The sequence below is a fragment of the Pararge aegeria genome, chromosome 10, assembly GCF_905163445.1.
Source record: "Pararge aegeria chromosome 10, ilParAegt1.1, whole genome shotgun sequence".
Lineage (NCBI taxonomy): Eukaryota > Metazoa > Arthropoda > Insecta > Lepidoptera > Nymphalidae > Pararge > Pararge aegeria.
The window spans coordinates 13,559,617-13,587,519 of NC_053189.1; the positions used below are offsets into that span (position 1 = coordinate 13,559,617).

A 27,903-nucleotide genomic window follows, 5' to 3' on the forward strand; every position below is an offset into this window, starting at 1 on the left:
GTAGTTGGTCCATCACTAGAACATATGTTATACTAATAGAGCAGTTTGGTTAGTTGGTAGTTACGTTAAAACGGATTCCTAAGTTGTGCTCGCAAATCAATGTCTTAGAAAAATCTAGTTTTCAATCGAATAACTTCAAACCAAAATTTTAGTAGCAAATTCTGTAGATACAACTAATTTAAATTTTTTGGCCCTCTACAAACCTAGCCGATGTGTTGATGTATTTGACTTACACAACATTCATAGGTCCTATTACACTCGAACAATGCAGACTTGAGCTACTCATTTCAAAGAAATGTTGACTGCAGACTTGTGGTCAATTCTCTAAATTATACATATATATATGAAATAACAAGAAAAATAATGAGTTATCAAATAATTTAATTTCAGCTTTATATCAACATTCCTTAAAAAAAATTATAACAAACCAAGTAATCTCACCACACATCACAAAAGTTCTTTCAGATTATCATTACAAATTAATGGCGAAATTAGATAGTACATCAAAAGAAAATGATGGTGAATTATGAACTCTGCAATTAAAAATATATTAAATGGATTAGTGCTTTTTTGATTTACGTTACACAATAATATTATTTATTAAAAGATGTATGCATGATATTATATTATCAAGACTACCACAATGTAATAACATGGACATAGCACTTATTTTCCAAAACTAAAACCTGTTCAATAAGTGTGGTAGTCTCAACTCAAATTCCCAAGTAAATTTGACATCAGGCAGAATGTTGGTCATAGAAAATATGCGCTCAAATATATAAATAAAACCCAAAGCAGCAAGCCTGTCTACAAGTTTGAATAAGACAAGTGGTGCTGTTCATACATACTATTGAAGAAGGGCACAAAATTCAAGATTAAGAAAATAACCAATTATTAGGTATATAAATTAAATCTAAATAAAATTATTAAACCAAAAATGATGTACATTCTGTAGCTCACAATCATGTGCTACAATGTATCAGTGTGATTGATATGTCCAAACACTTTAAAATGAAATAAAAGTGAAATTGCATTATTTATTCACTAGTTTGTCATCCGGCAATGATCCATACACGTTATTTACACATAAACACTGAGAGGGGCGTTCAGTTTTAGACTTAACCATCATTACTCTGAAATCCTGTAATGTGTATTTGTACGTACATTTTGCCTGATACACCAAGGTCAGTGAGATCTTAAGTTTTAATACAGCAAAGAAAGCAACTGACAATTAACCATCTTCTCATCCTTAATTGTTGATAATTAAGTGCAAAAATAATAAATGCACTATTGCATTAAAATTAATGAGGGATTATATGGTTAAGAGATTAATTTAAAAAACACAAATGTTATGATGCAGTTGCTTTTTGAGCCTGAGCCTGTGCCTGAACTTTCATTTCCATCATCATCATAATAGCTTCTCGTACTTTTGATTTCTCTATTCCCATCATTTGTATCTTCTCCATTTGTTCAGTTACAAACTGTACTTTCCGTTTAAAATAATCTTTGGCACCTTCTATATCCTACAAAACAAAAATACATTTTTACTTTCAAAGAAAATTACATTTACTATTTTTTATGTATTTGGGTTTCCTACATTTGGGATTGATTTACATTTAGCTTATTGTTTTTGATCAAAAGATGTTGTGTAACCTGTAAGGGGTATGGCAGTTATTCAACCCTAAATGATCTTTACACTGCAACATACTAAACCACTGAAGCACTTGGCAACACATCTTTGTTAGGTTAGGTTTTGGTCTGGTGTGGTAGGTTAGTTGTTGTAGCAACAGCCAAAATCTCCTACCAGACCAGACCACACAGATACAGAAATTAAACACTTCCAAATTGCCCCTGCTGGGGGGTGAAGCTGGTACCTCCTGCTTCCTCACACAAAGACTACATACAGAGCTCACCACTAGACTAGAAAGATTGTCTAATGTCTGTATGATACAAACCATACTGCAAGGGTGGTTTTCAATGTATTATTTGAAAATATGATTCTTTGAACATTTACTTACTTTTTGTGCATAATATCCAGTACCAACATCTATTATAACATTATCAGTATCAATTATTGTGCCAGGGACATACATTGAACCCGTTAGAGGAACCAGGATAGTCTTTCCTTTCGTTTCCGGCGTTATTTTTTCAACACTTTCGCCGGATTCAACAAATTTCCCTTGAGCAATTTTGAGAGTTTGTAACGAGTCTTGAAAAACATTAAGTTCCTGAAATCGAACAAAAAATAAAATGTATTGAAATATTGACGTTTTTGTTGTATTATTATACGAGTTTTCGCAGGCTCACTTGATCCAATTGCTGTTTGAGCTTAGACAACTGCTGTAGATTTAGCTTCGACAAATCGATCTGGTGCATGCCAGGAGCTGGTGCAGATGATATTGTAGACATTTCACTAAAATAGTCTTTCTTTAGAGGACAAAGCAATGAATTAATTATTATAAATGAATTTATTCAAAGTTCATAATTTTTATAACCTAAGCACACACCTCCATACAAAATTGCAGACAAATAATGACGTTTGAATTGACAATAACTGAAAGAAGTTCTGAGTTCAACCCAAAGAGGATATAAACACAACGGAACGTTTAGAGGTTGATCTGTGGTTGAAACACACTGGCTAAATATTATTTAATACTAACACTCAGGCAATATTATTGACGATATGTAATTTATTGTCAATAGTAATGGGATGTGTGCTAGTGCCAGAGTTTTTATCCTCTACAGCTAAGGACAGCTACATAAAATCAAAAGGGATTTCAGTCTTTAAAAACCATGGTAGTCTATGGCTTATGTCAATAATAAAGATTAAACCTAATATTTCGAGAATAATAATTTTACTTTGTGTTGGTTGATGGTTGTAAGCTGTAAAGTGTAACTAAAAGTATCTAATTTATTTCGTGGTAATTTTTATCATAAAATAATAGTTGAAAGAAGCAAAAATATATTGCACGTAACCTTATTCCGAGATGTCGGTCACTAAGATAGATTCTGTTGATAATTTCGTTAATTTTATAAGGTAGGTTATGTTTAATTTTATTTATAACAAATTTGACGAAGAAGTATAAATTAAAATTCTAAACTCTGATGTAATAGTCTGATCGATCATATATTTTTACGGAAGCTATTTATTCTATGAATTTAATTGTTAATTATTAAAATTGTAAATGTTATTAGTGATAAATATACCATGATAACAATTTATATTCTTCAATAGTAACAGATGACATTCATAATAAGAAAACGCCAGAAATCTTATTGATTTGAATTTCAATTAGTTTCTCAGGGTCTTATTTTTTTTTTCCTCAATGTGCCAGATCACCAGCTTTAACAGTTGTACATTTTTCTGCTGAATGGGCAGAACAGTGCAATCAAGTTACTGAAGTCCTTAAAGAATTGGCAAAACTAGATGAAGTCCAATCCAGTGGGAGTAAATTTGGATTATGTGATGCTGAAAACCTTTCGGAAATCTCATTAAAATATAAGGTACCTAGAAAATAGCAATTTTTTCCAAAATAAACATTTTTATAAGAAAAAAAGAAAACCATCTTTAGTATTTAAGTTGAACAAACATTTATACTTACACTACTTACTTATATGCTAAATAAATACTCAACAGCTGACTAAATTAGATCAGAATTATCATTAAAACAGTATTTTAAGTACTACTCTTTTCATACATATTGTATTATTTATTTAGTAAAACAATAGTTGAATGCCATTAAAAAAAAAAAGTTATTATTATTCTTTTATTTTAATGTAATTAAATTATTGTTTGTCTAATACAGGTAGATTCAGTACCAACAGTTATATTATTTAAAGATGGATCAGCAGTAGATAGAGTTGATGGTGCTGATGCAGCCCAAATCACATCTAAAGTCAGAGCCAATAGTGGGGTTAAATATCTAAAGAATGCCCCACCTCAACAACTATTAGAGGAAAGACTGAAAGCTCTTATCAATAGACATAACATCATGGTGTTTATGAAAGGCACTAAAGAGTCGCCAAGATGTGGATTTAGTAAAACACTTGTTCAAATACTTAATGGAACTGGGTAAGAAAGCAATATAACTGAAAATTATGAGATATTTATTTGTAATTGGTGCTAATAATCTCCCAACTTAATCTTAATTTACACATCTACATTTTTGTAATGGAACATCATAATAAAGCTTGCAATAATTTAAAATCCTCCCCTTTAAACCCATTTCAGTTTAAAAATTAATAACAAAAAGTGACTAAGACTTTTCTTCCCACATCCTCATCAAATACATTGAAACAAAATTGTATTCAGGCTGATCTGTTACCAACCTTATCAGTCTCTTAAGGTCACTTGAACTTGAATTGATTGCATATTATGTAACAAATCACTGATAAATAAAGGTTTTAAATAATAATGTTTCTTAACTGTTTGTAAAAAGGAGGCAGAAGTTACATTTAGGTTGTCAGTCCTGTATTTCACACTTTGTATTATGCTAATAATTATTTCAGGGTTCAGTATGAGACTTTTGATATTTTAACTGATGAAGAGGTTCGTCAAGGATTAAAAACATATTCTGATTGGCCAACTTACCCCCAGTTATATGTTAAGGGAGAATTAATTGGAGGATTAGACATTGTTAAAGAACTGCAGGCAAACGGAGAACTTGAGTCTTCTTTAAATGCTTGAACTATGCTTATCAATAAATGTAGCTCATTTTTTATTTATTTTAATAAAGATTTTAAATAAAAATCTTTTTCAATATTATCACATTGAACCAAAAAGTGCATATAATTTATATTGCTATTGATATTAATAGCAAGATTATCATAACTATGATAATAGGGCTAATTCTGTAACATTATCTATACGAAGATTTCTGTACATTTAATATATTTTGAAAATTGTGACCGGAGGATGCTTTATAATCAATACTGAGTCCAAAACAGATTTTTATTTAATTTTTGTCGGTCTGTCTGTCTGTTTGCGTACGCCGCGAAAATGATTGATGATACATAAAAATAATGTACTACATGTTAAATGTAATCGTTATTATCTACAAAAGGATCCGCAAGGCTATATGTCTAACTGTTATGGTTAAGTCATAATAACTGTTTTTTTATATTTTTTTTATCATGATATTAATTGTTATCCAAATAAACATTTTTATAAACATTAATTTCGATTATATACCTGCAAAATCCTTTTAAATTATTCAAAAGCAACAAACCGCCTAGCCCCAAATAACATACGTTTGGAAATAAAACAATTTTATTGCTAGCGCTGCAATTGTTTTCTAGGTATTTTTAAGATACTAAAACCTCGAATAACCGATTTGGCACAGACAAAGTTGCACGGGTCAGCTAGTCCATAATATGTTTATTCAATATATAGGGTAGGTACATAGCATTTAACGAACTCTTAACATTATAGTGTATCCAATGGAAAGTAAGTTTTGCGTTTTGAAGTATTTTATAAATATTGTTAAAGAAATGTGCAAATGAATTTATAAATTTCAAGTATGCATTATATAAAATTATGAACTTGAAATTTATAAGTACACTAGCTGTGCCCTGCGGCTTTTTACGGTTCATGCTTACTGTTACATATTCATCAAATATCTTCCATTAATGAGATACCAAAAGTTTACAATATTTCAATCGTACTGGTTGTTCCAAACGTAGTACAGGTATTAATAAAAAAAGGTGATACAAATTTTTTCAACATTTGAAACCAATGACAAGTGTGGGCGAATAATATATCTGTTCTTGCTCTTGGGGCTTTAATCACCCATTACTTCAAACATTCACTCATATAAATTTAGCAATCGCAAATGGCCATCCCCAGGACTAACTTCAGTTTAGCACTACAAAATACACTTTTAATTTCCTCTCAAAAAGTGAGCAGTTCAGTTTCTCTATACACGAAATTAAAGCCAAACTGAACTGATAAAACAAATATTGCAATTTAAAATATGTTATTAAAAGGGAGTTGTGCTTAAATTTGGGATAAAACATATCCTACTTCTTAGCATGAACTAAAATCACGCCAAGTATCAAGTGATGCCCGGTTAAGAAACAGACACACAGCTAGACAGGCAAAAGTTCAAAAAAAGTACAGTTTAGGCTTCAGGAAGAAAATTCTAAATATCTTCTCTATCTATTAAAAATTCAATATACGTACAGAATTTGACCCGTTAGAGTTGTTTTTTTTATTGATGAATATCATATTTTAATATTCGTTATTGTATTCCTGACGGAGATGATTCCAAAAACCTAAAAATCATAAAAATTCGTCCCGCCGTTCTTGAGTTATAAATTGCATAACTAATACGATTTGTTTTATATAGGTATATGTATTGGTTTATTGGTAAATAAATTTACAAATTAAAAAAATTCTTTAGAATTTTTTTTTGTTGGTTAGTACCCTCTACTAAACTCTCTTCTCTTTTGACAGCGGTAATTTCAAAAGAAAACTCGTCAAAGAAGAAACAAGTGTTTGTATCCTCATTAAACCACTTCCTAATATGATCTATAGTCCGTTCAACTTAACTTAATGCGTGAGTAGTTTTTCAGTTCATTGTTCTTTCCACCTCCTCTAATCGCCATCGTGTGCGAAACGTTTTTTGCATGTTAATAATTTTATCTGAGTGTAAAATTGCCAAAACAGGTACAAAGGCCTTTATAATTCATAAACTATTCTTCAAGTTTACGTATTTTGTATAGAAAAAAAACACTGAAACATGTTTTAACATTCTTCATTGCTTTATCTAAGAGAGCCGTTGTATTATGATACTAAAATTTACCTATGTACTAAAAGACGTTACTGAAATAAACCTTCAAGAAATAGAAGGGTCTGGTCTTATCCGGTTGCAAGTGGCTGTTTGTATTCGTTCGGTAATATGTAGTATCAAACAGTACCATTCTGATTATAAATAATAAATATACTACGCCATTACACACATCGCCACATAGCCCCAAAGTAAGCATAGCTTGTGTTATGGGTAATAAGATGACTGATGAATATTTCTATAAATATAATACACATAATTACTTATAATATACAGATAAACACCCAGACACTGAAAAACATTCATGTTCATCACACAAACATTTTCCAGTTGTGGGAATCGAACCCACGGCCACGGCTCAGAAAGCAGGTTCGCTGCCCACTGCGCCAGTCGGCCGATTATATTTCTTTAAATTTTTTCGCGGATGTTATACCTTTTTTAATGCCACAGGATAATATATCAGCACTCTGTAAATCAAAATGCCACTTATAAGATCTTAAATAATATGTTAGTCCCTAATTTTCTGGAGGTGCAATTCCTATTGAAAATTGCAACACTGAAATCCAGTACAGCCAATCAGTTACCGCGTCATGTTAAAATGAACTGACTGAAATTTTAGAAGAGAATAAAAGTTAATTATTATCTTTAGACTATTACAGCCTGATAGCATAACTAATGAGGTCATGAGCCATAGCTTTAATTTTCCTGAATCGTAGTCTGTGCAATCAATTGTCACCTATCACATGAGACAAAACAATACATCAGTTGTTTTAGGCCCTGTTTCTGAGGTTGTTTTTGTTGATTTTTTGTAGACGTATACAGAGAAATATAATTTCTCTGTAATTTTCATTTGTGGAGTTTATTTACTTATTGAACATACGAATATGGATACCTTAATTTCCTTTAATACTAGTAAGTATTAATTCAAATACGTCCGCTGGCTTATGCAAATTTTGAGTTTTAATTTCATTAAAATTTATTTTTGCAGAAGTCATGAGCAAAATAAGAACCGCAGGAGATGGAATGGAGTCAGAGGCTCGCGCTAATGAAAACGCACAAGATAATAAAACCACCTTGAAAAGTAACAGCAAATCATCCTTGCTGCCTGGTCGTCTTGTGCAGATTTATCCATCTAAAGTCGTCACTCCAGTGAAAAAAAGTTCTCACATATACTCAAAGACTCCTAAATTCGTTCCTTATGAACCATATCCGGGTGCTGTACGACCAATCACATCTCAATCTGCTTCTAAAAGTAAAAAATCTAAGAATCGCATGGACATTAATAAATTAGTATCTCAAATGTCACAAATGGACACAAATATCAATGAGTTCAAGCCGAGGGCCAAACTTCCGTCTTGCAGTGATAAATCTGAAATTGAACCTAATCAAACTAATATTGATAAAGAAATGGAAAAGAGAATTGATGAATTGACAAAGGAAAATGAAAGCCTAAAAGATCAACTGAAACAACAAGCACAGGTAATTAGCTTGTATTATTTACAATAATAAATAAATAAATAAATAAACACAATATGGTGTGCAAAGGCCATTCTTTGCATTGAGGATCAACAAATATAGTTGGATCATTAATGCTAATAATCATACGAGTTTAGTTAAAGTTGAATGTGTATGCAATATAAATAAATTGGTTATTTTCTGCTGACTTTACTTTAGTCTTGTGGTTAGGTTACTAGGACTATTGTCAACATCATCATTTTCAATCCACAACTGGGCCACTACAGGGCCACTACAGGACACGGGTCTCCCCTCAGAATGAGAAGGGTTTCTGCTGTAGTCTACCACATTGGTCAAGTGCAAATTGGTAGACTTCACATGCCATTGAGAACATTATCGAGAATTCATAGGCATGCAGGTTTCCTCACAATGTTTTTCTTCACCGTTAAAGAAAGTTATATTAAGATTTAAGTGGTGCATGCAGAGGCTTGAACTCTGTCTCCAAAATAGGAAAGCCAACACCTTACCCACTAGGCTATCACCGCTTTTACTAAGACTATAGATCCATTGAATTAACAAATTACGGAATCCTCATTCAGCCATTATTGTATGGAGTGCATTGTGTCCAAAAACAGTTCAAACTTGACTCACTTTACCCCCACGGAATGTTGCTAGCTCACAAACTTTTTCTCTTTTTCCCAATTTATGGTAATTGCTTAGAATATTAGAAGTAAAACAATTACTGTCAACTACTAAATGGTATGAAGTGACAAACCATTTGTTCGAGAAACACTACTACAGTGTTATTTTTAATGCTTCAATATTAGTTGTGTACACAGATTCTGTATTTTCTTAGTTCTGTGTATATATGTATGTGATCACAAAATTAGGTTTTTTCTGTACCTCAGAGAACATTTTAAACCTTTTGTCATGGAATTCATATGACAGTTTTATGAAGATATCTGCGCTCAGAATTCAGACATTAATGAGGTGCATGACTATAATATGTTACGCAATGTATATTTTTATCATTACAGGTAAATAAGGAACTAAAGACAATGCTGGTAGCATCAATGGGTGAGGACCTTGAGTTTCAAGTACATTCACTGAACGAAGACAAAAAACATCTGGCAAACGCTTTAGTCAATTCAGCCCAACACCTGTCTACTCATCAGGTACTATTTATATAGTATAAATTATTAATTATTTTGGCTTTAAATTGCCTCTTATTGAACTAGTCTTAAAAAATCAACGCATTTATAAAATGGCAGTTTTGGCAAGTAACAAACTTGCTAATCTGTCATAGGCTGTAAACCTAGATCAATATTCTGTAAGAAGGCTTTCATCCTATACTATTCTATACTATTTTATATTATATAACTATTTCACATCACTGTAGAAAATGAAGGCAGTCATTTTAATCCGGTTATTTTTAACTAGCTGTTGCCTCCATCCTTTGTCCTTGTTTATTAGTTTTTTAATAATCCTGTCAGAACCATTTGTTTTCCTGCACGGCTAGCATAGGCAGGAGACAATTCTCTCCCTGGAGAAAGGTAAAAAATGTATCTTCTCCCACAGATTTAGTAACTCTGGGAGCATTGCGCCAATGCTCACTGACAAGTGGAAATAATTTCCAAATAATATGTGTAATAATAAATGGTGGTAAAGTTCTGGACACTTTTAATTTTCGTCTCTTGCCTGTGCTAGCCCGGCTGGGATGAAAAGTATCTTATGTGACTCTCCGGCCATTCAACTAACTCTATGCCAAAAATAAAGTTGATTATAATTGGTTTGGAGCGTAAAGGGAGATAAGACAAACAAACACACTTTCGCATTTATAACATTAGCAAGTTTTACTTTTTTCCAATTTAATTAAATATTGCACAAATAACATTATTCACCAATACATATAAAATATATATTTATTAATTTATCATTTTATTTATTATCCGTTTGTTTTTTTTAGGAGCAAACTGAATGGCTTGCTGGCCAATGTGAAGTATGGAGAAGCAAATTCTTGGCTAGCAGGTACACTAACTATATCTGAAGTTATTTATTATGTTTGTTTACAAGTTTATTTATATAATTAAGAATGAGAGTATAATGCAGGAAACATAAATTTTTGAGCTAACCTTTTTAGTTTGTTGACAAAAGTTGACACCTCTATAGATTGTACTTTAACTAGATACCACTATTTCTGTTATTGGTCCAAGTTTGTGATAGTACTACTAGAAATCCTAATAATTCTTTAAACTAGATAGTAAGATAGTGGAGGTCCTCTGTAAAAAAAAAAGTAAATCAAAATAAACGAGGCAAAATATATATATTAACAAATAAAACTGTTTGTGTGTTACTCAATAAACATATGTAGTGTGTATAACAGCAGTGAGCCAGTGCTCCTGCACTGCTTAGACTCGTGGTAGCAGTGAATATCAAGAACTTCATATTGGCAAAGTCTGCAGCCACCATAGTGGTGTTATTATATCTTGGCATTCAAACACTGCTATTTGCATTTAGTAGAATATGTGGCCAACGACTACGCCTATTTGTTAAATATTACTTGTTATTTAATCAGCGATGGAAACTACTGTAGCGTTACCTTATCTAAGCCAGAGTGTTGAACAGAAACACACTTGTCACCAATTAGTTTCTGGACAGCCAAATGCTTTTTACAATTTGTTGGTGCGTTATGAAGTAGTGGGCCTAATAGGTATAAAAATTTCAACCAACAACTAATCTTATTTTTTAAAAGCTGTTCATTAATATAACTTTTATTAATACCAACTTGTTCCAGCCTAATGATCGAAGAACTAGCGTTATGTAAGAAGATGCTCAACGAGAAAACAGTGACACTGCAACAGGCAATAAAACAGTTACTCGACGAGAAATGCAGAATGAGAGACATGTTGATTTTAACATATAAAAACTTGTGCAGCCTCCACGAGAACTGGCTCGAAAATATTGCCATATCAGAATACTCTGGCAATAAGAACCGAACGATTGGAAAACTCAATTTCAACACTGCTATGCCTCATTCGGCTAACGTACTCGATTTGGCGTCGGTAAATTTAAAATTGTCCGAGAATATTAGCAGTAGTATTGAGAAACAGGATATAAGCTATTTGGAGACGTTAGCAACAGCCACTGAAGCTGAAACATACGCTGAGAAGGCAAGTTTGTTCTTTTTTTTATAGTTATATTAATTGATGGACCGAGCAGAGTGAAAAACCATCACTCATACAGCAACACTCAGTGAAAGGGTTTAGGCCGGATCAACTACGATGGCCAAGTGCGGGTTGGTGGACTTCATACATCTTTGAGAACATTATGGAAAACACTCAGGCATGCTGGTTTCCTCACGTTGTTTTCCTTCACCGACCCAGGGAATTCAAAGAAATTTTTAAAAATCGTTAATTTTTCTTACTTCTTAAACGAAGTCGTAGAACTGGCGTTGCCAGTGATGACTAACGGATTTGAAACGTGATCGCTTGCAATGAGCCTTGTAAGAAGTCTTCGAGTCACTCAGCGGTCGATCAAAATTCAAAATTCAAAATTCATTTATTTCAAGTAGGCCTACTTGAAACGTCAAGTATGTATGTTTGTAGTCACTTTACCACCGGTTCGGAAAGCAGATTCTACGGAGGAGAGCCGACAAGGAACTCAGTTGTTGCTCTTCCGATCGAGAGAACTAAGTCGGAATATTAAGACAATGGCGCGAATTCTGTGGTATATACTGACAGATCAAAAAAAGTCTATTCTTTAGGACATTACATCCGTTCATTTACAATTACTATACACTAGGATGCAAAAGTATTCTAAGAATTATTTTCGATATTTTGATTTCACATCATACAAAAAAATTTAATATTTTTTCACAATTTTTTTGTTCTATTTTAACGTAATATATCATAATAACAAGAGATAAATAGTAAACATTGATATTTTTAAAAATAGGTTAGAAAAAGAAGAAACACTTTATTGCACGTATAACATACAGAAAAAGAAACACTAAGGAGTATACAGTATACAAAGTAGACATGCAAAGGCGGCCTTATTGCTGCAAGCAATCTCTTACAGGCAACCTTTGTAGAAAGGACTTACAGCAAGTGAACGGGATAATGCCAAGAGTGTTGTAATAGCTTAGGTATACTTATGTACAGTTTGCGAAAACTCGAGATAGCACTGGGGATCAGGAGATGTTGGGAATAGCTGTTAGTCAGACACCGTGCAACACACTAGACACTAGTTCATCATTACATAAACCCAATACCCGCCCACTACCGGGCAGGGGTCTCCACCCAAACTGAGAAAGGGTTAAGGCTGTAGTCCACCACGCTGGTCCAGTGCGGATTGGTGGACTCAACACATCTGAGAACATTGTGGAGAACTCTCAGGCATGCAGGTTTCCTCACGATGTTTTGCTTCTCCGTTAAAACAAGTGAAGTTGAAGCAAGTATTTTATTTGCTTAAAAAAAGAAAGTTGTTTTTTCCTTTATTCCACTACAATTAAACCCTTGACTGCAATCACACCTGGTGGTAAGTGATGATGCAGTGTAAGATGGTAGCGGGCGAACCTGGGAGTACGGTAGTCATACCCCTAATCGTTTTCTACGCGACATCGCACCGGAACACTAAATCGCTTAGCGACACGTGTTTGTCGGTAAGGTGGTAACTAGCCACGGCCTCCTACCAGACAAGTGAAGTCGAAGTCCTTATCCCGGGCTCTTACCGCTTCACAGCAGGCATTAGTTAAGTTAATATTAATATTTGAGACAATAGTAAATTTATTACTATAATGTATTTCAGGTAATGGCAATGCCATTTCATATGAAGAAAGTGGACGAGAAACCTGTTAATGCATTGGTGCACCACGCTTACAACAACAGTGGTAACGTTACCCCACAGGTCGCTTCCTGTGTACACTGCAATGGAAAGGTTCAATTGCTTTAACGATTAAATAACTGCGTGTAATTAATCTTTATTTGTATTAAGGGTTTTTTTTTAAATATCTTTAATTTTGCTTACTTCATAAACGAAGTCGTAGAACAACTGTGCGTGTTGCCAGTGACGACTTACGGATTTGAAACGTGATCGCTTACAATGGGCCTCGTAAGAAGGCTTAGAGTCACTCAACGGGCGATAAAAATTCAAAATTCATTTATTTCAAGTAGGCCTACTTTATAACCACTTTTGAAACGTCAAGTTTACGTCAATATAAGTAAGTTTGTAGGGACTCTACCACCGGTTCGGAAAGCAGATTCTACCTAGAAAAGCTGGCAAGAAACTCAGTAGTTGCTCTTCCGATCGAGAGAACGATGTCGGAATATTAAGACAATGGCGCGAGTCCTGTGATATATACTGACAGGTCAAAAAAGTCAATTCTTTAGGACATTACATTCGTTTAGTAGTTTTAGATGTTTGTGTAGGTACAACAGAATTGCCAGTTAAAAAAAGAATTATTATAAACTGGGATGCAAAAGTATTCTAAAAATTATATTTGATTTTTTACGTAAGCAATGTTAAATATGCCAATAGAAACTTATAGTTGTAGAAGCAATGTCGGTCAGGACTATAAACTGGCATTATGTCTTAGTAATACTAATTGTAAATTTATTTGTAAATACAAATTGTAAATGTTTATAGAAATAAAAAAAAAATCGGCTCAAATTTGCACAACTTTAAGAAAAAAGTTTATCACGTAAATTGTGTTTGGGTAAATTATTGGATTTCTTTTTAACCATCAAAAGATAAGGTTAGCAGGTTAGCAGATAAGGTTATAAGGTTCAACAGTGCGAAAGGCAAGTTTCAAAGAAGAGACAGCACATATTCCGGACTTTTTTTCATCGTAATTAATTATTTATCGTTGTATTAATGTCCTGCTGCTGGGAACTAGCTATATCTCTGAAAGGAGAGAAGGAATTACCAACATTTGACTCGCCACGCTGCTTTAATTCTGGTTTGTGGGCGTTAATGATAACTAACGTTTACTTAACATGGTATATCTACATATGTATGTTTGTAAAAAGTTTGCAAGTCTATCGAATTGCATAATCGTTATTCAATGAACCCTCAGATATATTTATACATAAATTAAATATATTATATAAACATTAACTTTGTTTTTGGTAGGGTTAATATAAGTTTTCGGTTTAAGATACTTTACATTCTTATGATTAATGTCCCTAACGAGTTTAAAAACGCAAGAATATTTCATTAATCATGAATCGCTTTTATCGGTCCTCTGCTTGACTAGAGGCGTTGTTTGCCCATAAACCCAACGATGGGATTGGATTATAACCACCACGCTGGGCAGACGGGTTCATGATTTCAGTATATTAGTCATGGGCCTAACCGGTCACCACAGAGAGTGCTCAATTTAGTTCATAATCCAAGGATGCACGAATTAGTTCTTTTTTTGAAATAATTTATTAAGAACCATAAATAAAGAAAAAAATTTACTTATGATTATTGAAAGTCTTGTTTATTTTTATGGATGGGGATGTGAAGTTGTTTAGTATCGATATCGAAATATCGAGGCGCGCACAGTAAGTAAATCTCGGTTGGTCACATAGCGCCGCTGTCTAGTAAAGTGAACTAAAAGAAATATAATAGTTCACTTAAAGGAGCGCTCTCCCTACCTAGGTCGTTTGCGAACTACCCAAGACTACTGTAGATCAACACACAGAGGATGTTCCCGTTCTCCTCATGCGACACCTGCGGGAAGGAACCCGAGGGTGACAATGGTGTACTGATGTAAGGAAACACTAAATATATTGTGAAATAAATACAAATATCAATAATATAGTTAATGCACTGTAATAGATGGCTTGGGTCGATAAATAGAATTAACTAAAAATAAAAATGTAAATAAGTAACAGCGTTTTAGAAAATTTTTGGTTTTGTTTTATATATAAATTATAGTATTTTCCAACGCTGTGATTAAATGTACATATTATGGGCTAATAAAACTATTTTATATAATAAATATCACTTGGTATATTGTTTTTTGTTTGTTTAGTTATTTTATTACACCAGTTCACAGACACAACTAAGAATGCTTAAACTTCGTTTTCCGACTTTTAGCCTCTACTCCCATAAGAGGTTTAGAGCATATGCCCAACACGCTGATCAAATGTGGGTTGGTCGTTCTAACCAGGTCCGAGGCACGGGGTGTAAATCCTATATCCCATCTCTGGGCAGGTTCTAAGAGTTTCAAGCATAATATCCAATCTTTTATAAATCATGGTCCGAACTGTCAATCGAACCTAGAACTTCGAGCTTCACAGTTTTTATTTCAATTACTAGACTAATGGGCACTTACGAATACGTAGAAACGGCATTTGCGACTCAACAGTGAGTGGCATGAACCTAAATACTGTCAAAGCAAAATGGGCCTAATTATGCTGTGACGGTATTTAGTTTGATACCAGAGAACATTCCCTCGGTTGCGAGCGGGCAAATCTTGTACATCAACAAGAAGGGTAGAAGTTCAAATCCGAAAATGTAAAATATAACGGGAATTAATGAAAACACGAGTATTTTATTTGTAAGGAAAAAGCATAGTATATAACAAAACTACAAGTTTTAATACAAATAAATTCCTACATGTTAGAATAACATAAAAGGGTAACATAATTTCAAGCTTCGTCCAAATTGTAGTGATTCCGGTTGTGATAGTCTAACATCTCAGTTCCGGTGTAGTTGTACGCGAGGTAATCTTTAACTGGAACGTACTTGGCGCCGCCGAACCAATCCACCATCGCTATTTGAGCGATTTTCATCTTAGCGATGAACCAGGCGTGATCTGGAAGCAAAACCTCGGTATTAAACAATACTTCTTTGAGAAAATGACTATCCTGATGTAACTAAGTAATATAGCTTCCTCGGAGTACCGATCTTTTAATTAGGATGTGCCTTGACCTTTTTATCAATAAGAAATGTCACTTATTTTATCGTCTATACCTACTAGTATGTTGCTAATAAAATGTAGTCACGTACTTTTTTTTTTGTACAAGACCTAATTTCTTATCTCTATGTTCCGGACAAATCTCGTTATGATTTCATATATCGTCCAATGTCAACACGATATGGTTAAAAGCATTGATGTGTTTCTCAAAATGAAACTTATTAAAATAAAGATAACTGCCTAGGAACGTGTACAACGAACGTTTTGCACGCCTCATAAGCGAAGCGTTGAGGTGATGCTCTACTCCCGATTTTTTTTTTTTTGCATCCATGCCCTCAGATAGTCATGAGGCCCTGTCAGAGCATAGCAATAACAAACAGTTTGACCCTTATAACTATTACAAATTCACGATCTCAGGATTCTAATTAGTGTTAGTAGAAATATATATTAGGCGTCAGAATAATTAGTTACCATTAAAGATCGTCAGGTTAATAAATCTATTTTAATATGAAATAATTGCTCAGCCATAATGCAGAATTGTTTTGTCATAAAATTATGTTAAAAATTACTGTGGTATGTCATGAAATTAAATTGAAATAAGACGATTATTTAACATTATATAACATAGTACCTATTAGTATACATTTATTATTTCCTATTATCTACTTTTAAAATATACACCCGATTAGATAATGCATGTCGTGATTTCGAGGTCTATAAAGTTAGAAACTCATGGATTTTGTAGTAACATTTTTGTAATAACCATTCTTTGATTTTCCTCTTAAAATGGATGTCATTGTTTTCTTCCCTAATGATATTCGGTATTTTATTATAAATTATGATAGATCTGAAATATGGACTACTTCGACCAACTATTTTAAGTTTATACCAAGGAAGTGCAAGCTTGGTTTTATGTCGGGCGCTTGTCATGTTTTTATACAAGTGCTTGTATTATATTGTATTATATCTATATGAAAGTCAAGGACTTTTTGAAACTAAAAATTACTGTATTTTTCTCACATTGCACTTATATGATAATATTATCATAGATATATCAAGAAAAACGTTCGTTTAAACGAATTCGTAATTTAAAAAAAACATTTTTTTTTGTTTAAAGTAAAAAAAAAAATATTTCTCATATTGTGTTTCTTCCTTTTTTTCTTCGATATGGAGATCGAACTAGGCCGGTATGATCAGATATGCTATGTAGGTAGCTTTCTGTTTGCTCTTTTTTTATTGCAGCTAATTCACTGTGTAGAGTCTACGACCGTGGCATAGCCAACTCGCAGATTAACATTTAGTTTGATAAACACTGAAGACATGGCTGTACGGTTATATACCTTTGCCATTTCCCTGCGGGAATGAAAAACGAAACGAAACGAAAAATGTACGTAGTAAATAGTGATTTAGGGTAGTTACCCCATACATACGGATATATTTTCTAGTTTAATAGGTGATACATTGTAAAATCGGTGATAGCCTTGTGGATAGGACTTCGACTACACTTTCGGGGGGCCGAGTTCGAATCCCAGCTCACACCTCTTACTTTTCTAAGATTTGCGCGTTTTAAGCAATTAAAATATAAATTGCTTCAACCGTGAAAGAAATCATCGTGAGGAAACCAGCAGACCTAAGATTTCTCCGTTATGTTTTAAAAGTTGTGTGAAGTCCACCAATCCGCACTGGGCCATCGTGGTGTACTACGGCCCTTCTCATTCTCTTTATTGGGCCGGAAATGGGTTGATATGATGATGATGATGAAAACAAATAACAAAGAAAATAAAATGATGGTATTAGACATTGATTTATTTGTAAGCTCTCTGGTATTACACACTCACCGGAATAACAAAAAAAATGACATCGACAACCCTATAGAGCAATGACGTAAACCAGAGATAATAGAAACAGTTTGAACATTCAATATTTTTTAAATATAGACAGCGATGTCAAAGGTCTAGCGGATTTGCTTATTTTGCATTTGCGATAACATCATCGATGTTCATTTTAATTATATGATGATTTGAATGCTTTTTATTACGAAAGTAGTAGAATTTAAATATGTATTTTCCTATATCTGGCCTAAGGTAGTGGTCTAATTAATATAAAGAGGCATAACGTCGGAATAGCTATACAAAGTTTTCAGAGCTCTGACATTTGAAAAGTGTGGTCAGTTGAGGTGTGACGATACACTGCATGACTTTTCGAAGTTCAATCAATGAATACCTAGCCTATAAGAACAATCCACTCTTGGATTAAAGGCCTCTTCCAAGGGCGTTGCGAGGGTTCTCCATAATCACCACGCTGGGCAGACTAGTTGGTGATCGCAGTAAATGATAGTAGCAAAACAGAGGACGCCCGTTCTCCGTTATATAGCCTTAGTAGCCTCATACGACACCCGCGGGAAGAAGACAGGTGGTGACAACTATATTCTGATTTACCGTCTAAGTACACTCAGCAACATTTCGACGTTACGCCACATATATTAATAAGAGCATAGGAAAGGAGCCGTGAACAGCATAGTACCTTCATAATTGGAGGCATTATAAAAATAATGTAAAAAAAACGTGCATCAGGATCATAACTTCATTGGGTCAGACCAATTAAGAATTTTGCAAAATAAAAATGTTGAAGTTGTAAAAACCAAAATTGTTCTCATACTAGTAGGTATGTACAAGAAACAGGTTTTATTTCCGTGTACATAAATGATTGGAGACATTTAAACTTTTATAGACCGAAAGTTTTTATTTTTCAAAAATCCTTGAATGCATTCAAAAACAAAATATTTTCTACCGTATTTAAAATTTCCTGTGTATGCAATTGTATCATTCAATTTGTCCGTAAGCTACATTTGCACGCTTTGTTAAGCCGACAAGAAGCAGCCACCGGCTCATAACGAAAGGTAGGATATTTTAGATTCGACACGTCGCGTCGTACACCCTTAGTGTATATTGGTGCGACACGCGGAACTCACAGCGATACTTTTGTATTAAAAAAAACAAAGTGATTTGCATTATTAAAATGGCTAGTACTCTGTCTCATATTCATTATCAACCCATTACCAGCCCACTACAGGGCACGAGTCTCTTCTCAGAATGAGACAAATTAAAGCCGCAGTCCACCGCAAATGCCAAATACGGATAGCTTTTGATGTTTCCTTCACCGTTAAAGCAAGTAATATTAATTTAGGAACAAACTAGAAACATACACAGTAATTGCGTCTGGCACCCATACGAAAAAAAATACGGACTCATTTTAGAATCAGTTCAGATTGCTTAGATACTTCAAGCGGTGCTATGGTTATTACCTCTTCATTTACCCGACCTAATTTCTTTTTTTTTTTTTTACTAAAAATTATGCGCCAAATCTTACGAGGAGAGTCGATGCTCAAGATCTTCATAACAATAAGCTGCGTTCGCGAAAAAACAAAGTGTTCGTGGTCTCTTCCTGTAACACTGTTGCACGAAGCATGGCACATATACCGCGTTCATTGTCGTCATTTATTGCGCTCTTGGAAAGCAATGCTCTATGGCATCTATTCTATGACGGGTGGACAGCATTGTTCCGTGAATTGTTGAGATACTCTGAGAATATTGAATGACCATAGGACATACTTCAATATACAGAGTATAACTACAGTACACTATATTAATATCATGCCTTTTATAATGTCTAATGTCATCTTTGATTTACTTGTCTTATAGTCCATAAATTATTTAGTTCAATCTAGTTTGTGTAAGTGGCCCTGCAGTACTAACAAGATGAAAATAAATTTATCACAAATAATAATATAATTTTACAAACCTGGTGGGAAGTTGGCCATAGCCGGGTGCCTCTCAAACAAAGCCGCCTTGGCGAACAAGTACTCTGGGGTTCCCTCTTTGACCTGCAAATACCAGCCATTGTTTAATATAGGAAGACAGTTTAGTTTGTGTTAGATAATAAACTTATCTATACTCGCTTTATACTTATGGATCTTGTTTTATAGCCAAGAAAAATGGTGACTGCAAACAAAAATTTTATCCAGACTTATTAAGAACTAGCTTTGCCCCACAGTCTGTTAAATAAAAGAAATGCATTGAAAAAGCTTATACAATATCTAAAAAAAATATTGTTTCCTTGCAGTAAAAACTTCTACTACATACATTTCATATTTGCATATTTTATATTTCCTTAAGTGTTACCTACAGTAAAAAAGATATTTAAAAGTATAAATTTGTATAAAAACACGTTGTTTACGTACTTTAGACGTACCTACGTAAGTTTAAAAAAATAGGGGTCTTGACAATATGTTCATACCGCTAAGGAAATATACTTAGACTATGGTGCTTATTCTGTTGTACACAAACCTCCAAATTACCCACAAAACTAAACTAAAGTAATCGCAATGGTATTAAGACATGTCAATTAATTTTTGTTTCGAGATTTTGCAGCAAAGAACATGTTGAAAAGAATGGCGCTTTTCAATAAACGAAAGAACAATTTAGGTAATATATCAATATTCTTAGTTTGTGTGTAACACAATTTGCGCCATTATTAGCCAGGGAATCTTTCATTAAAGGTTTTAACGAATATTGTGTATACCTAATGAAATTATCGTTTAGTTCACGCTGACAGATTACATATATCTTTGTTATTACTACGATACATAAGATAAGATATAGGTACGTGACTTAGCCGCGTTGGTATATAAATTTAATTAGTGATAATGCCAATTCTATTGTAAATTGCCAATTGGTGCCAATTCTATTGTAAATTGCCAATTGGTGCCTAAATGATTCTCTAAACTAAATTGACACAACTAAAAAGAGCGTCGTGCGGGGATTCCCCGGTTTATGACCGATAAGATTATAGTCCGACTAATGCACCTGTTGGATTTTCCTGCAGGTGGGGTAGGTATTGATCTATGACTCAACCTTTAGACAATATCACAAGCATGCGAATTCTAAAAAACTCTCACATTCACGAATATAAATGTGTTCGTCTAGCAGGAGCCGCTTTTAATTATTATTAGGACTCAAATTGTACTAAAGCGCAAAATTCGAGAAATATAAAAGCGTTTATTTGTGTTATAGTGTAAACGTGTGTGTGTTGTGTGTCTGCGTGTGTTTGTGTGTGTGTTTGGTATCGTAGTTCCCGAACGGATGAACCTTTCGTTTTTGTTTTTTTTTGTTTGAAAGGTGAATTATCGGGAGTGTTCTTATCTTTCCCGGCAACTGCCGCAAAATATCGAATCAATATTTTTCCACAACTCCCTCAATATGGGTATCAAATGAAAGGGACTAGTGGAGGTTTTTTAATTATTAAATTAATATACCTAGTTGTTTTAAAATATTCATAAGAAAGTTATTTGAATAAACAAAGTTTTAATTTGATCGAAGAAATTATGAAGTAGATATACCTATATAGGTGAGGTGGTATTAAGTTACCTTCTTCATTTTTCCAGAAAGCATAAGCCGCGTGCACCGCGGGTCTTCGGGGTCGTATTTTTGGTTTTCACAGTACCTCGTCTCTTCGAGCGAAACCAAAACTGTAGCGCGACTATTTTTCTGGAAATTAAATTATTTTAATACAAACTAAAGGTCTAATTCATTTAGTAAATAATTGCAGTCTTAGTAATAATTGTTCATTTTAAAGTAATATCTCCTGAGGATACTCTGGTGTCAGAGCGAATCGTGCGCACAGAGTTGTTAGGACATTGCGGATCTGTTTTGTGTGGAGTATTAATATTGAAGAAAAAGCTAAGAGAAGTGTGCTTGTAGCTTTTCTTAAACTTTGTAAAATTTATCATCATAATCATTAGCGGCAACCAATATCGGCCCTGTACAGGTTAACCTGTCAGAATGGGAAGGGTTTATGCTGTATTCCCCCAAACTAGGCAAGTGCGAATTGGTTGACTTCACACGCCTTTGAGAATGTTTTGAAGAATTCGCCAGTTTCCTTACGATGATTTCCTTCACCTTTTAAACAGTGATGTTTAAAGATTTTAAACGGAAGCACAAAAACTTCAATCGTGAGGGCGGTTTTAAATTAGCAAGTGTGTGTAATCAAGTGGTAGAATTATGCAAACCAAGAAGGCATCGTACAGCTTCTCAATTTAAAAGTGACGTTGTCAGAGTAGTGTGTAGAACAGTTTGTGAAATACCGACAAAAAGAACACGAAAGCGGGTAGTCAGATTCTGCCCGTGACATCCAACTTGACATCTCGTACCTACGCAGTCCCGTCGTGACCACGATCCATGCAACTGGGTCGAAATATCGACAAATCCAAAATATTACAGTGATATTTGATTGCATAAATTAAAAACATACAAATCTAAAAATTAGAGGTTGGTGGTGGTTGGTTGGTGCCGGCGATCTCTAGAGAGGCCATAACCACACTAGTCTATAACCGCTTTTTACTAAAAGTATACGCGCCACAAAATAATTATGTCTACCTTACAGTAATTGGACAAGGAAATGGTAGATAATTATCTGGTAGCGCCCATCCTACTGTTATGTGACGGGTCATTTAAATACTACAATCACTTAAAAATACTCAATTTACCGACAAATCTCGAGCGGTGAAATCCAACGGTGACATGTAAAAGTACGGAATTCCAGTAGAATTAGCCATGGATCCGTCCACTACGGACTTCACGTTGGAGAAGGGGAACCCTTCAATGGCTGGTAGAACAGATATTGATGCTATCGATGCCCAATCTGTATAAAAGTATTATCTCATGAAAAGTATAAATGAGGAAAAGTGAGCCAAGTTCAACAGAAACAAAAGTCGTGGACTTTACCGACAAGAACAACAAAGAGGATCGGTATCTAAATGGATACCAAATTTTGTTGATAATCCTGAAATTTATTAATAAATTTCTAACTTTGAACAGTCCAATTATTAACAAAACTATGTAGGATTAATTGAAGATCACGATTTGAGTTGGCTAGTTTATTTATACTGAAGTTATATAGAGGAAGTACAAAGGAGGATAAATAAATTTATCTTTTTAGATTTAGATTTTACATATAGATTTCTATTATATTATTATGTAACACGGCTGTCAAGAATTCACTAGTTTGCAAATAATTCGATCACGTAAGACTAATTTCCTAATTAAAGGGAAGATCATTTTCCAAACTATAATTTGGAAAATGATCCTATTATATTACGAGAAAGGTGTGCAGGAATTCGAAAGCTGTTTATTTTCCGAACATGGTTAAACAGTTAGCTACCCTTTATGCTTTTGGAGCTTCATTAGGATAATTCAGTATTGGGCTATGAATGCCTTTGCAAAAACTTTGCACTTTTGTTGGATGGCATATGGAATGCATGCAGGTAATTCCTTACGCTTATGACAGATAAGGAGGTATTTAGGTCCGTCCCATAAAATGTGTGGGTCAAGAGTTTGCAGATACATTATCAATGCTTATTTATACTTAATAATCTTCTAGTGGGATTTTATTCCATCAAAAAAGATTAAATGCATTTTGGATAAAACTTTATCAGAGATAACTGTTACTGTTACTTACTGTCTTTATATATTATTAGATACATCACCGTAATTTTTATTACAAACATTTAAAATTTCTCATAGGAAAACATACCTACCTATCTATTCGAAGAGCATAATCGCGTGGTCGGATTTTTTGCAAACTTGTTTTTATACTTTCTCAATTTCAAAGTTAACCAGTTCCATACAAGTTGTTAAGGATAATGTCTAGTTCATATGGGCAAAACAAAACAAACCAGTCTAGAGGACTGCTAAAATTCCTATAAGACAATTAACAAACGTACTATGTATTTGGGGTGAGTGGACTGAGTGGAGTTCACGGAAACAGGATAATTTAAATATATAACAAAATTAAAAGCAAAATTTAAAGCAAAAATATACTCTGCAGTGCAGTTTACTATTCTACTTCAAATTCCTAATTAATTCAAGGGCCATGGAATCTTTGAGATTTGCCACAAAAAGTTCAAAGTTGATATAAAACGTAAGGACTTAATTTACTGTGAGATGGTGTTTAAAAAAAAAATTACCCGGCTAAGTTGGGGCTCTTCTTAGACCAGGGCGCGTTTGAAACCCTCGGAGATTTAGGTTTAGGTTGGCGAACGAAGTTATTACCATCCCTTTACAATTATGAAAACATATATGTATGAACGCTTCATAAGTGACTGTGATAGGCCTACATGAATTATGAAATTTTGATTCGATTTGATTTATTGAATCCCGGATTAGCGTTAGGGACACAGCGTTAGGGATACATTTCCTAGATTTTCCCCGCAGGCATCCTATCTTAGTACAACGAATGTGAAACTGTCTAATGTGTACTTAGATAAGTACTTATTGTGTTACTGACATCTTAATATATTTCCACTATTTCTAAGAATCGTATCTACTAATTTCTTAAATTTTTTTACGTATTTTGTTAAAATTGGTAACTCTTTTCATATATCTAGTATCTATTGCGCAATATGTGGTGTTTTTTATTGTTTACATTATTGTGTTCCGAAGATATACGTACCACAGTTGTGTAGAACATATCTCGCCATTGCAACCAGTTTATTATGGTCAGGAGGGCCGCTGTGATGGGGCGTAAGGGTTACAATGTCATTCGGGGTCCATCTTCTGTGTAGCTTGTCGCGCGGCGAGCATTCACCAATATACATAACGCTCAAGGAAATAAATAATAATTTCCACATGTTTGCAATCTACAAAAAGTAAAAATATTAGAATACAGGGAAGTTTCTTCACAAGCTACAGTTGTACAAATAAAACAAAATCATTGGACTCTATAAAACACACATCTTTTTCCTTCAATATTTCTTTCATTTATGAGCATAAACTTTATAAATTATAAAATTGACCCCGCCGGGAATCGACCTACAACTTTAAGGCCACAGCAGACAGCACGGAATTCTGAATATTATCACACTCACTGTAACTCGAGACGTCAAGTTTAATAATTTATGTATCATGATCACTCAATTTGGATTCACGAGATTACTAAATTTCGAACGTTGCGAAATTCGTTGCGTTTGCAAAAATTGAATGCGTTCGAAATTCAAATGGTCTTAGATTCGAACCTCATGGACACGCTACGTTATGAGAAGAATGATCAAAGGTGATCATTGCAAAGAGCATAAAAATAACATAGTTAACGACATAAAGTCGCAGTAGGTAACTACCTACACAAATGTGTAGGTACGTAAATAGTACCTAGCCATAATCACGTACCTACATTCGTTTTCGATTCATGTATTGATACAAATAAATAAAAATGAAAACTATGTTAGGAATGTCAAAAAATATATATATATACGTTAGGTACCATACAATAAATCTATTATTATAATTACCTTCTTACTTATAGAAAAAAAAATTATGACTCTCTGACAAATCTGCGGGATGAGGCGGGGCTTCCACAGCCACGGAGAGAATTACACATAGACTACTTTTATTTCGGAAATTTACCCCTTTTTGGGAGTTCCAAGTTACCTATTGAAAGTTAGCGAATTTGAAAAAAAGAGGCTGCGGCTCTTTTAGGGTTTAACCAGTGGTTTTCGCTAAAACTGAGTTTCTTGATAGTCTAATAGTAGAGTTTCTATGAATGTTTAGATGCGCATATCCCAGGAAAACCCCCTAATGAATCTATGTCAATTTATATTATTATTTTATTAATTAAAAGGCTAATAAATTGAATGTTTTTTTTTTAAATTTTACACTCGTGAAATCATAGGAGAAAGATCCTTCATTTAGAATAAATTTCATTAATATACAAAGAAATTACGTTCCTTATTACAATAATGTCATCATCATCGTCATCATATCAACCCATTACCGGCCCACTACAGGGCACGGGTCTCCTCTCACTATCAAAAGGGTTTAGGCCGTAGTCCCATTGCGGTTGGTGGACTTCACCCGCCAAGAACATTATGGAGAACTCTTAACCGGCATGCAGGTTTCTTCACGGTGTTTTTCTTCACCGTTGAAGCAAGCTATATTTTATGTACGGATTTATATGGATGGATATGGATTCGAACTCGTCTCCCCGAAAGTGAAGCCAAATTCCTAACCACTGGGCTATCACCGCTTCCAACTACAACTATGTAGAGCGAAATAATTCGAGACCAAACAAAACCTAAATAATATATCATTTCAAGGCCACACACGTGTCTAATTAAAAATAGGTATGATTATATTACCTATTATCATATTAAACTTTCAAAGTGTTTATGAACTAATACCTACTGCCAAATCTTCGAAATATAAACATACACAAAGAGAGTTTCTATGAAAATATATATTTTATTACATTAAATATTTACCATATAAATGCGTTCTACTAAAAAAAAAAAAAGTATAAATTAAAATAGAACTTACATTTTTGGGAGACCAGAAACAAAAATTTACATACAAACACAGGAAATTATTTCTGAAAGCGCGCTTCCCCTTTTAACAAGGAAGTACGCGAACGCGCCAATTTCTGAATGACGACGGCGATTTGATTCGTATTTCGAATGCGGAATACTTTCCTCAATGACACTGTCATTTGTCAGTGTCACTGTCAGCGTCCAAATCAAACATGTCGGTCGAGTGTCGACCTCTAGAATGCTCACTTTATTATAATCTGTAATGTATACGGTAGGTATTACTCCGTGCTAAAATGTTTTAGTTTTAAGGTTTTATTTTTTTTATTTTTTTTGAGTTAACCGAGACTAAAGACAGTAGTAAAAGGCCATAAAAAGCTAGAACCATGACTAGTAAATCCTCAATCACATCAGATACTTTCTTCTTGTTTTATTTTGGCTTTTCGTCGTTCTAACTTGGATCTATTTACCTCTATTATACTACTATATTACTATAGTAGCACAATAGATGTCTTTGCTTAGACCCCATTCCCGCGCGAAAATAAAAAGCTAGTTTTGCAAGCAACTATAGTCGTAAAAATTTAATAGGCCCGTTTTGACATTTGTGCAAGACCATAGAATGTAACTTGGACAAAACTGAAAGAAACAATAAAATAAAAATCAATTACATACAGTGTTTTAAAAAATACGTAAATTTTTTTGGGACGTTAAATAATATGAAAGAATATATCGCGAGTATTCTTTTTGCGCTTACTTTATAGTAGCATGCAATTTATAATTGTTGCAAAACTTTTCGAAAACAGTTACGTTCTGTCTTTTTTTTTTTTATTCTAGGGTTGTTGTGTTGTTGACTCGATTTTTGTGTTTGTTGTTATATAGTACGAACTCTGTTTCAACATGTTGAAAAGTGGACGTATAATCAACAGCCAGTCACGCGAATTGGTTGTGAAGTTAAAGGAATACTTTGAACGAACGAACGAACACTTTACAATACATAATCATATCAATCAAGTACTGATACAAACTTGAATTGAATCAATGTGAGTATCGAGTACCGAGTCTAATGGTTCCATAACTAGTTACGTCGCGATGACAAATATCAAAACGTGTTTATTACTTTTTTAAGACTATAACATGCACATTAAGAATCGACTTAAGATCATACAACAAATAGTAAGAATATACAAGAAGAACAGTAAAAACGACCCGCGCAAATCTCAATTCACACCCGCATGTTGCTACCTCATAAATTTTTCCCATTTTCCCATTTAATTCCCATGTAATTTTTATTGTTTTAAACGTTTACACGTTTAAAACAATAAAAATTACTGCATAATGGAATAAAGTGACTAACCGGCTGTTCGAGAAACACTACTAAAATGGAGTGGTTTTTGGTGCAA

At 33.8% G+C, this 27,903-nt stretch overlaps 4 protein-coding genes across 5 annotated transcripts; 2 read left to right on the plus strand and 2 right to left on the minus strand.

The window, feature by feature from the left end:
• Positions 1 to 384: 384 nt before the first annotated feature.
• LOC120626871 (prefoldin subunit 5) lies at positions 385 to 2,540 on the minus strand. The gene is made up of 3 exons (XM_039894654.1): positions 2,308 to 2,540; positions 2,019 to 2,228; positions 385 to 1,523 (listed from the first exon to the last, which is right to left on the minus strand). Exons 1-3 carry the CDS (start codon positions 2,407 to 2,409, stop codon positions 1,350 to 1,352), a joined length of 486 nt encoding a protein of 161 aa, XP_039750588.1. The 5' UTR covers positions 2,410 to 2,540; the 3' UTR covers positions 385 to 1,349.
• Positions 2,541 to 2,707: 167 nt separating this feature from the next.
• Positions 2,708 to 4,754, plus strand: LOC120627127 (glutaredoxin-3). Its single transcript, XM_039894982.1, has 4 exons — positions 2,708 to 3,037; positions 3,336 to 3,504; positions 3,807 to 4,072; positions 4,510 to 4,754. The coding sequence occupies exons 1-4, from the start codon at positions 2,988 to 2,990 to the stop codon at positions 4,685 to 4,687; spliced, it is 663 nt and encodes a 220-aa protein (XP_039750916.1). The 5' UTR covers positions 2,708 to 2,987; the 3' UTR covers positions 4,688 to 4,754.
• Positions 4,755 to 7,544: 2,790 nt separating this feature from the next.
• Positions 7,545 to 15,247, plus strand: LOC120626764 (golgin-45). Its single transcript, XM_039894438.1, has 6 exons — positions 7,545 to 7,700; positions 7,777 to 8,267; positions 9,281 to 9,418; positions 10,210 to 10,271; positions 11,038 to 11,413; positions 13,050 to 15,247. Exons 1-6 carry the CDS (start codon positions 7,673 to 7,675, stop codon positions 13,191 to 13,193), a joined length of 1,239 nt encoding a protein of 412 aa, XP_039750372.1. The 5' UTR covers positions 7,545 to 7,672; the 3' UTR covers positions 13,194 to 15,247.
• Positions 15,248 to 15,808: 561 nt separating this feature from the next.
• On the minus strand, positions 15,809 to 26,673 carry LOC120626765 (protein CREG1). 2 transcript variants are annotated; one of them, XM_039894439.1, is made up of 6 exons: positions 25,073 to 25,191; positions 24,658 to 24,844; positions 22,694 to 22,848; positions 21,576 to 21,695; positions 19,951 to 20,032; positions 15,809 to 16,047 (listed from the first exon to the last, which is right to left on the minus strand). In XM_039894439.1, exons 1-6 carry the CDS (start codon positions 25,109 to 25,111, stop codon positions 15,881 to 15,883), a joined length of 750 nt encoding a protein of 249 aa, XP_039750373.1. In that variant the 5' UTR covers positions 25,112 to 25,191; the 3' UTR covers positions 15,809 to 15,880. The 2 variants fall into 2 exon arrangements, with proteins under 2 accessions (XP_039750373.1, XP_039750374.1); XM_039894440.1 differs by lacking the exon at positions 25,073 to 25,191 and adding an exon at positions 26,517 to 26,673 and having other exon boundaries at positions 15,881 to 16,047.
• Positions 26,674 to 27,903: the final 1,230 nt, after the last annotated feature.

What these genes read in the sequence shown, in the direction of transcription:
- LOC120627127 (XM_039894982.1), top strand. Translation starts at nt 2,988, where the DNA reads ATGTCGGTCACTAAGATAGATTCTGTTGATAATTTCGTTAATTTTATA. An exon ending in AATTTCGTTAATTTTATAAG is followed by an intron (nt 3,038 to 3,335) that starts GTAGGTTATGTT and finishes TCAATGTGCCAG; the next exon opens with ATCACCAGCTTTAACAGTTG. An exon ending in CAAATACTTAATGGAACTGG is followed by an intron (nt 4,073 to 4,509) that starts GTAAGAAAGCAA and finishes TAATTATTTCAG; the next exon opens with GGTTCAGTATGAGACTTTTG.
- LOC120626871 (XM_039894654.1), bottom strand. Translation starts at nt 2,409, where the DNA reads ATGTCTACAATATCATCTGCACCAGCTCCTGGCATGCACCAGATCGAT. An exon ending in TCAAACAGCAATTGGATCAA is followed by an intron (nt 2,229 to 2,307) that starts GTGAGCCTGCGA and finishes GTTCGATTTCAG; the next exon opens with GAACTTAATGTTTTTCAAGA. An exon ending in CTGGATATTATGCACAAAAA is followed by an intron (nt 1,524 to 2,018) that starts GTAAGTAAATGT and finishes TTTGTTTTGTAG; the next exon opens with GATATAGAAGGTGCCAAAGA.
- LOC120626765 (XM_039894439.1), bottom strand. Translation starts at nt 25,111, where the DNA reads ATGATACATAAATTATTAAACTTGACGTCTCGAGTTACA. An exon ending in TCACCGCTCGAGATTTGTCG is followed by an intron (nt 21,696 to 22,693) that starts GTAAATTGAGTA and finishes TTTAATTTCCAG; the next exon opens with AAAAATAGTCGCGCTACAGT. An exon ending in TTTCTGGAAAAATGAAGAAG is followed by an intron (nt 20,033 to 21,575) that starts GTAACTTAATAC and finishes TGGTATTTGCAG; the next exon opens with GTCAAAGAGGGAACCCCAGA.
- LOC120626764 (XM_039894438.1), top strand. Translation starts at nt 7,673, where the DNA reads ATGGATACCTTAATTTCCTTTAATACTA. An exon ending in CTTAATTTCCTTTAATACTA is followed by an intron (nt 7,701 to 7,776) that starts GTAAGTATTAAT and finishes TTATTTTTGCAG; the next exon opens with AAGTCATGAGCAAAATAAGA. An exon ending in AACACCTGTCTACTCATCAG is followed by an intron (nt 9,419 to 10,209) that starts GTACTATTTATA and finishes TGTTTTTTTTAG; the next exon opens with GAGCAAACTGAATGGCTTGC.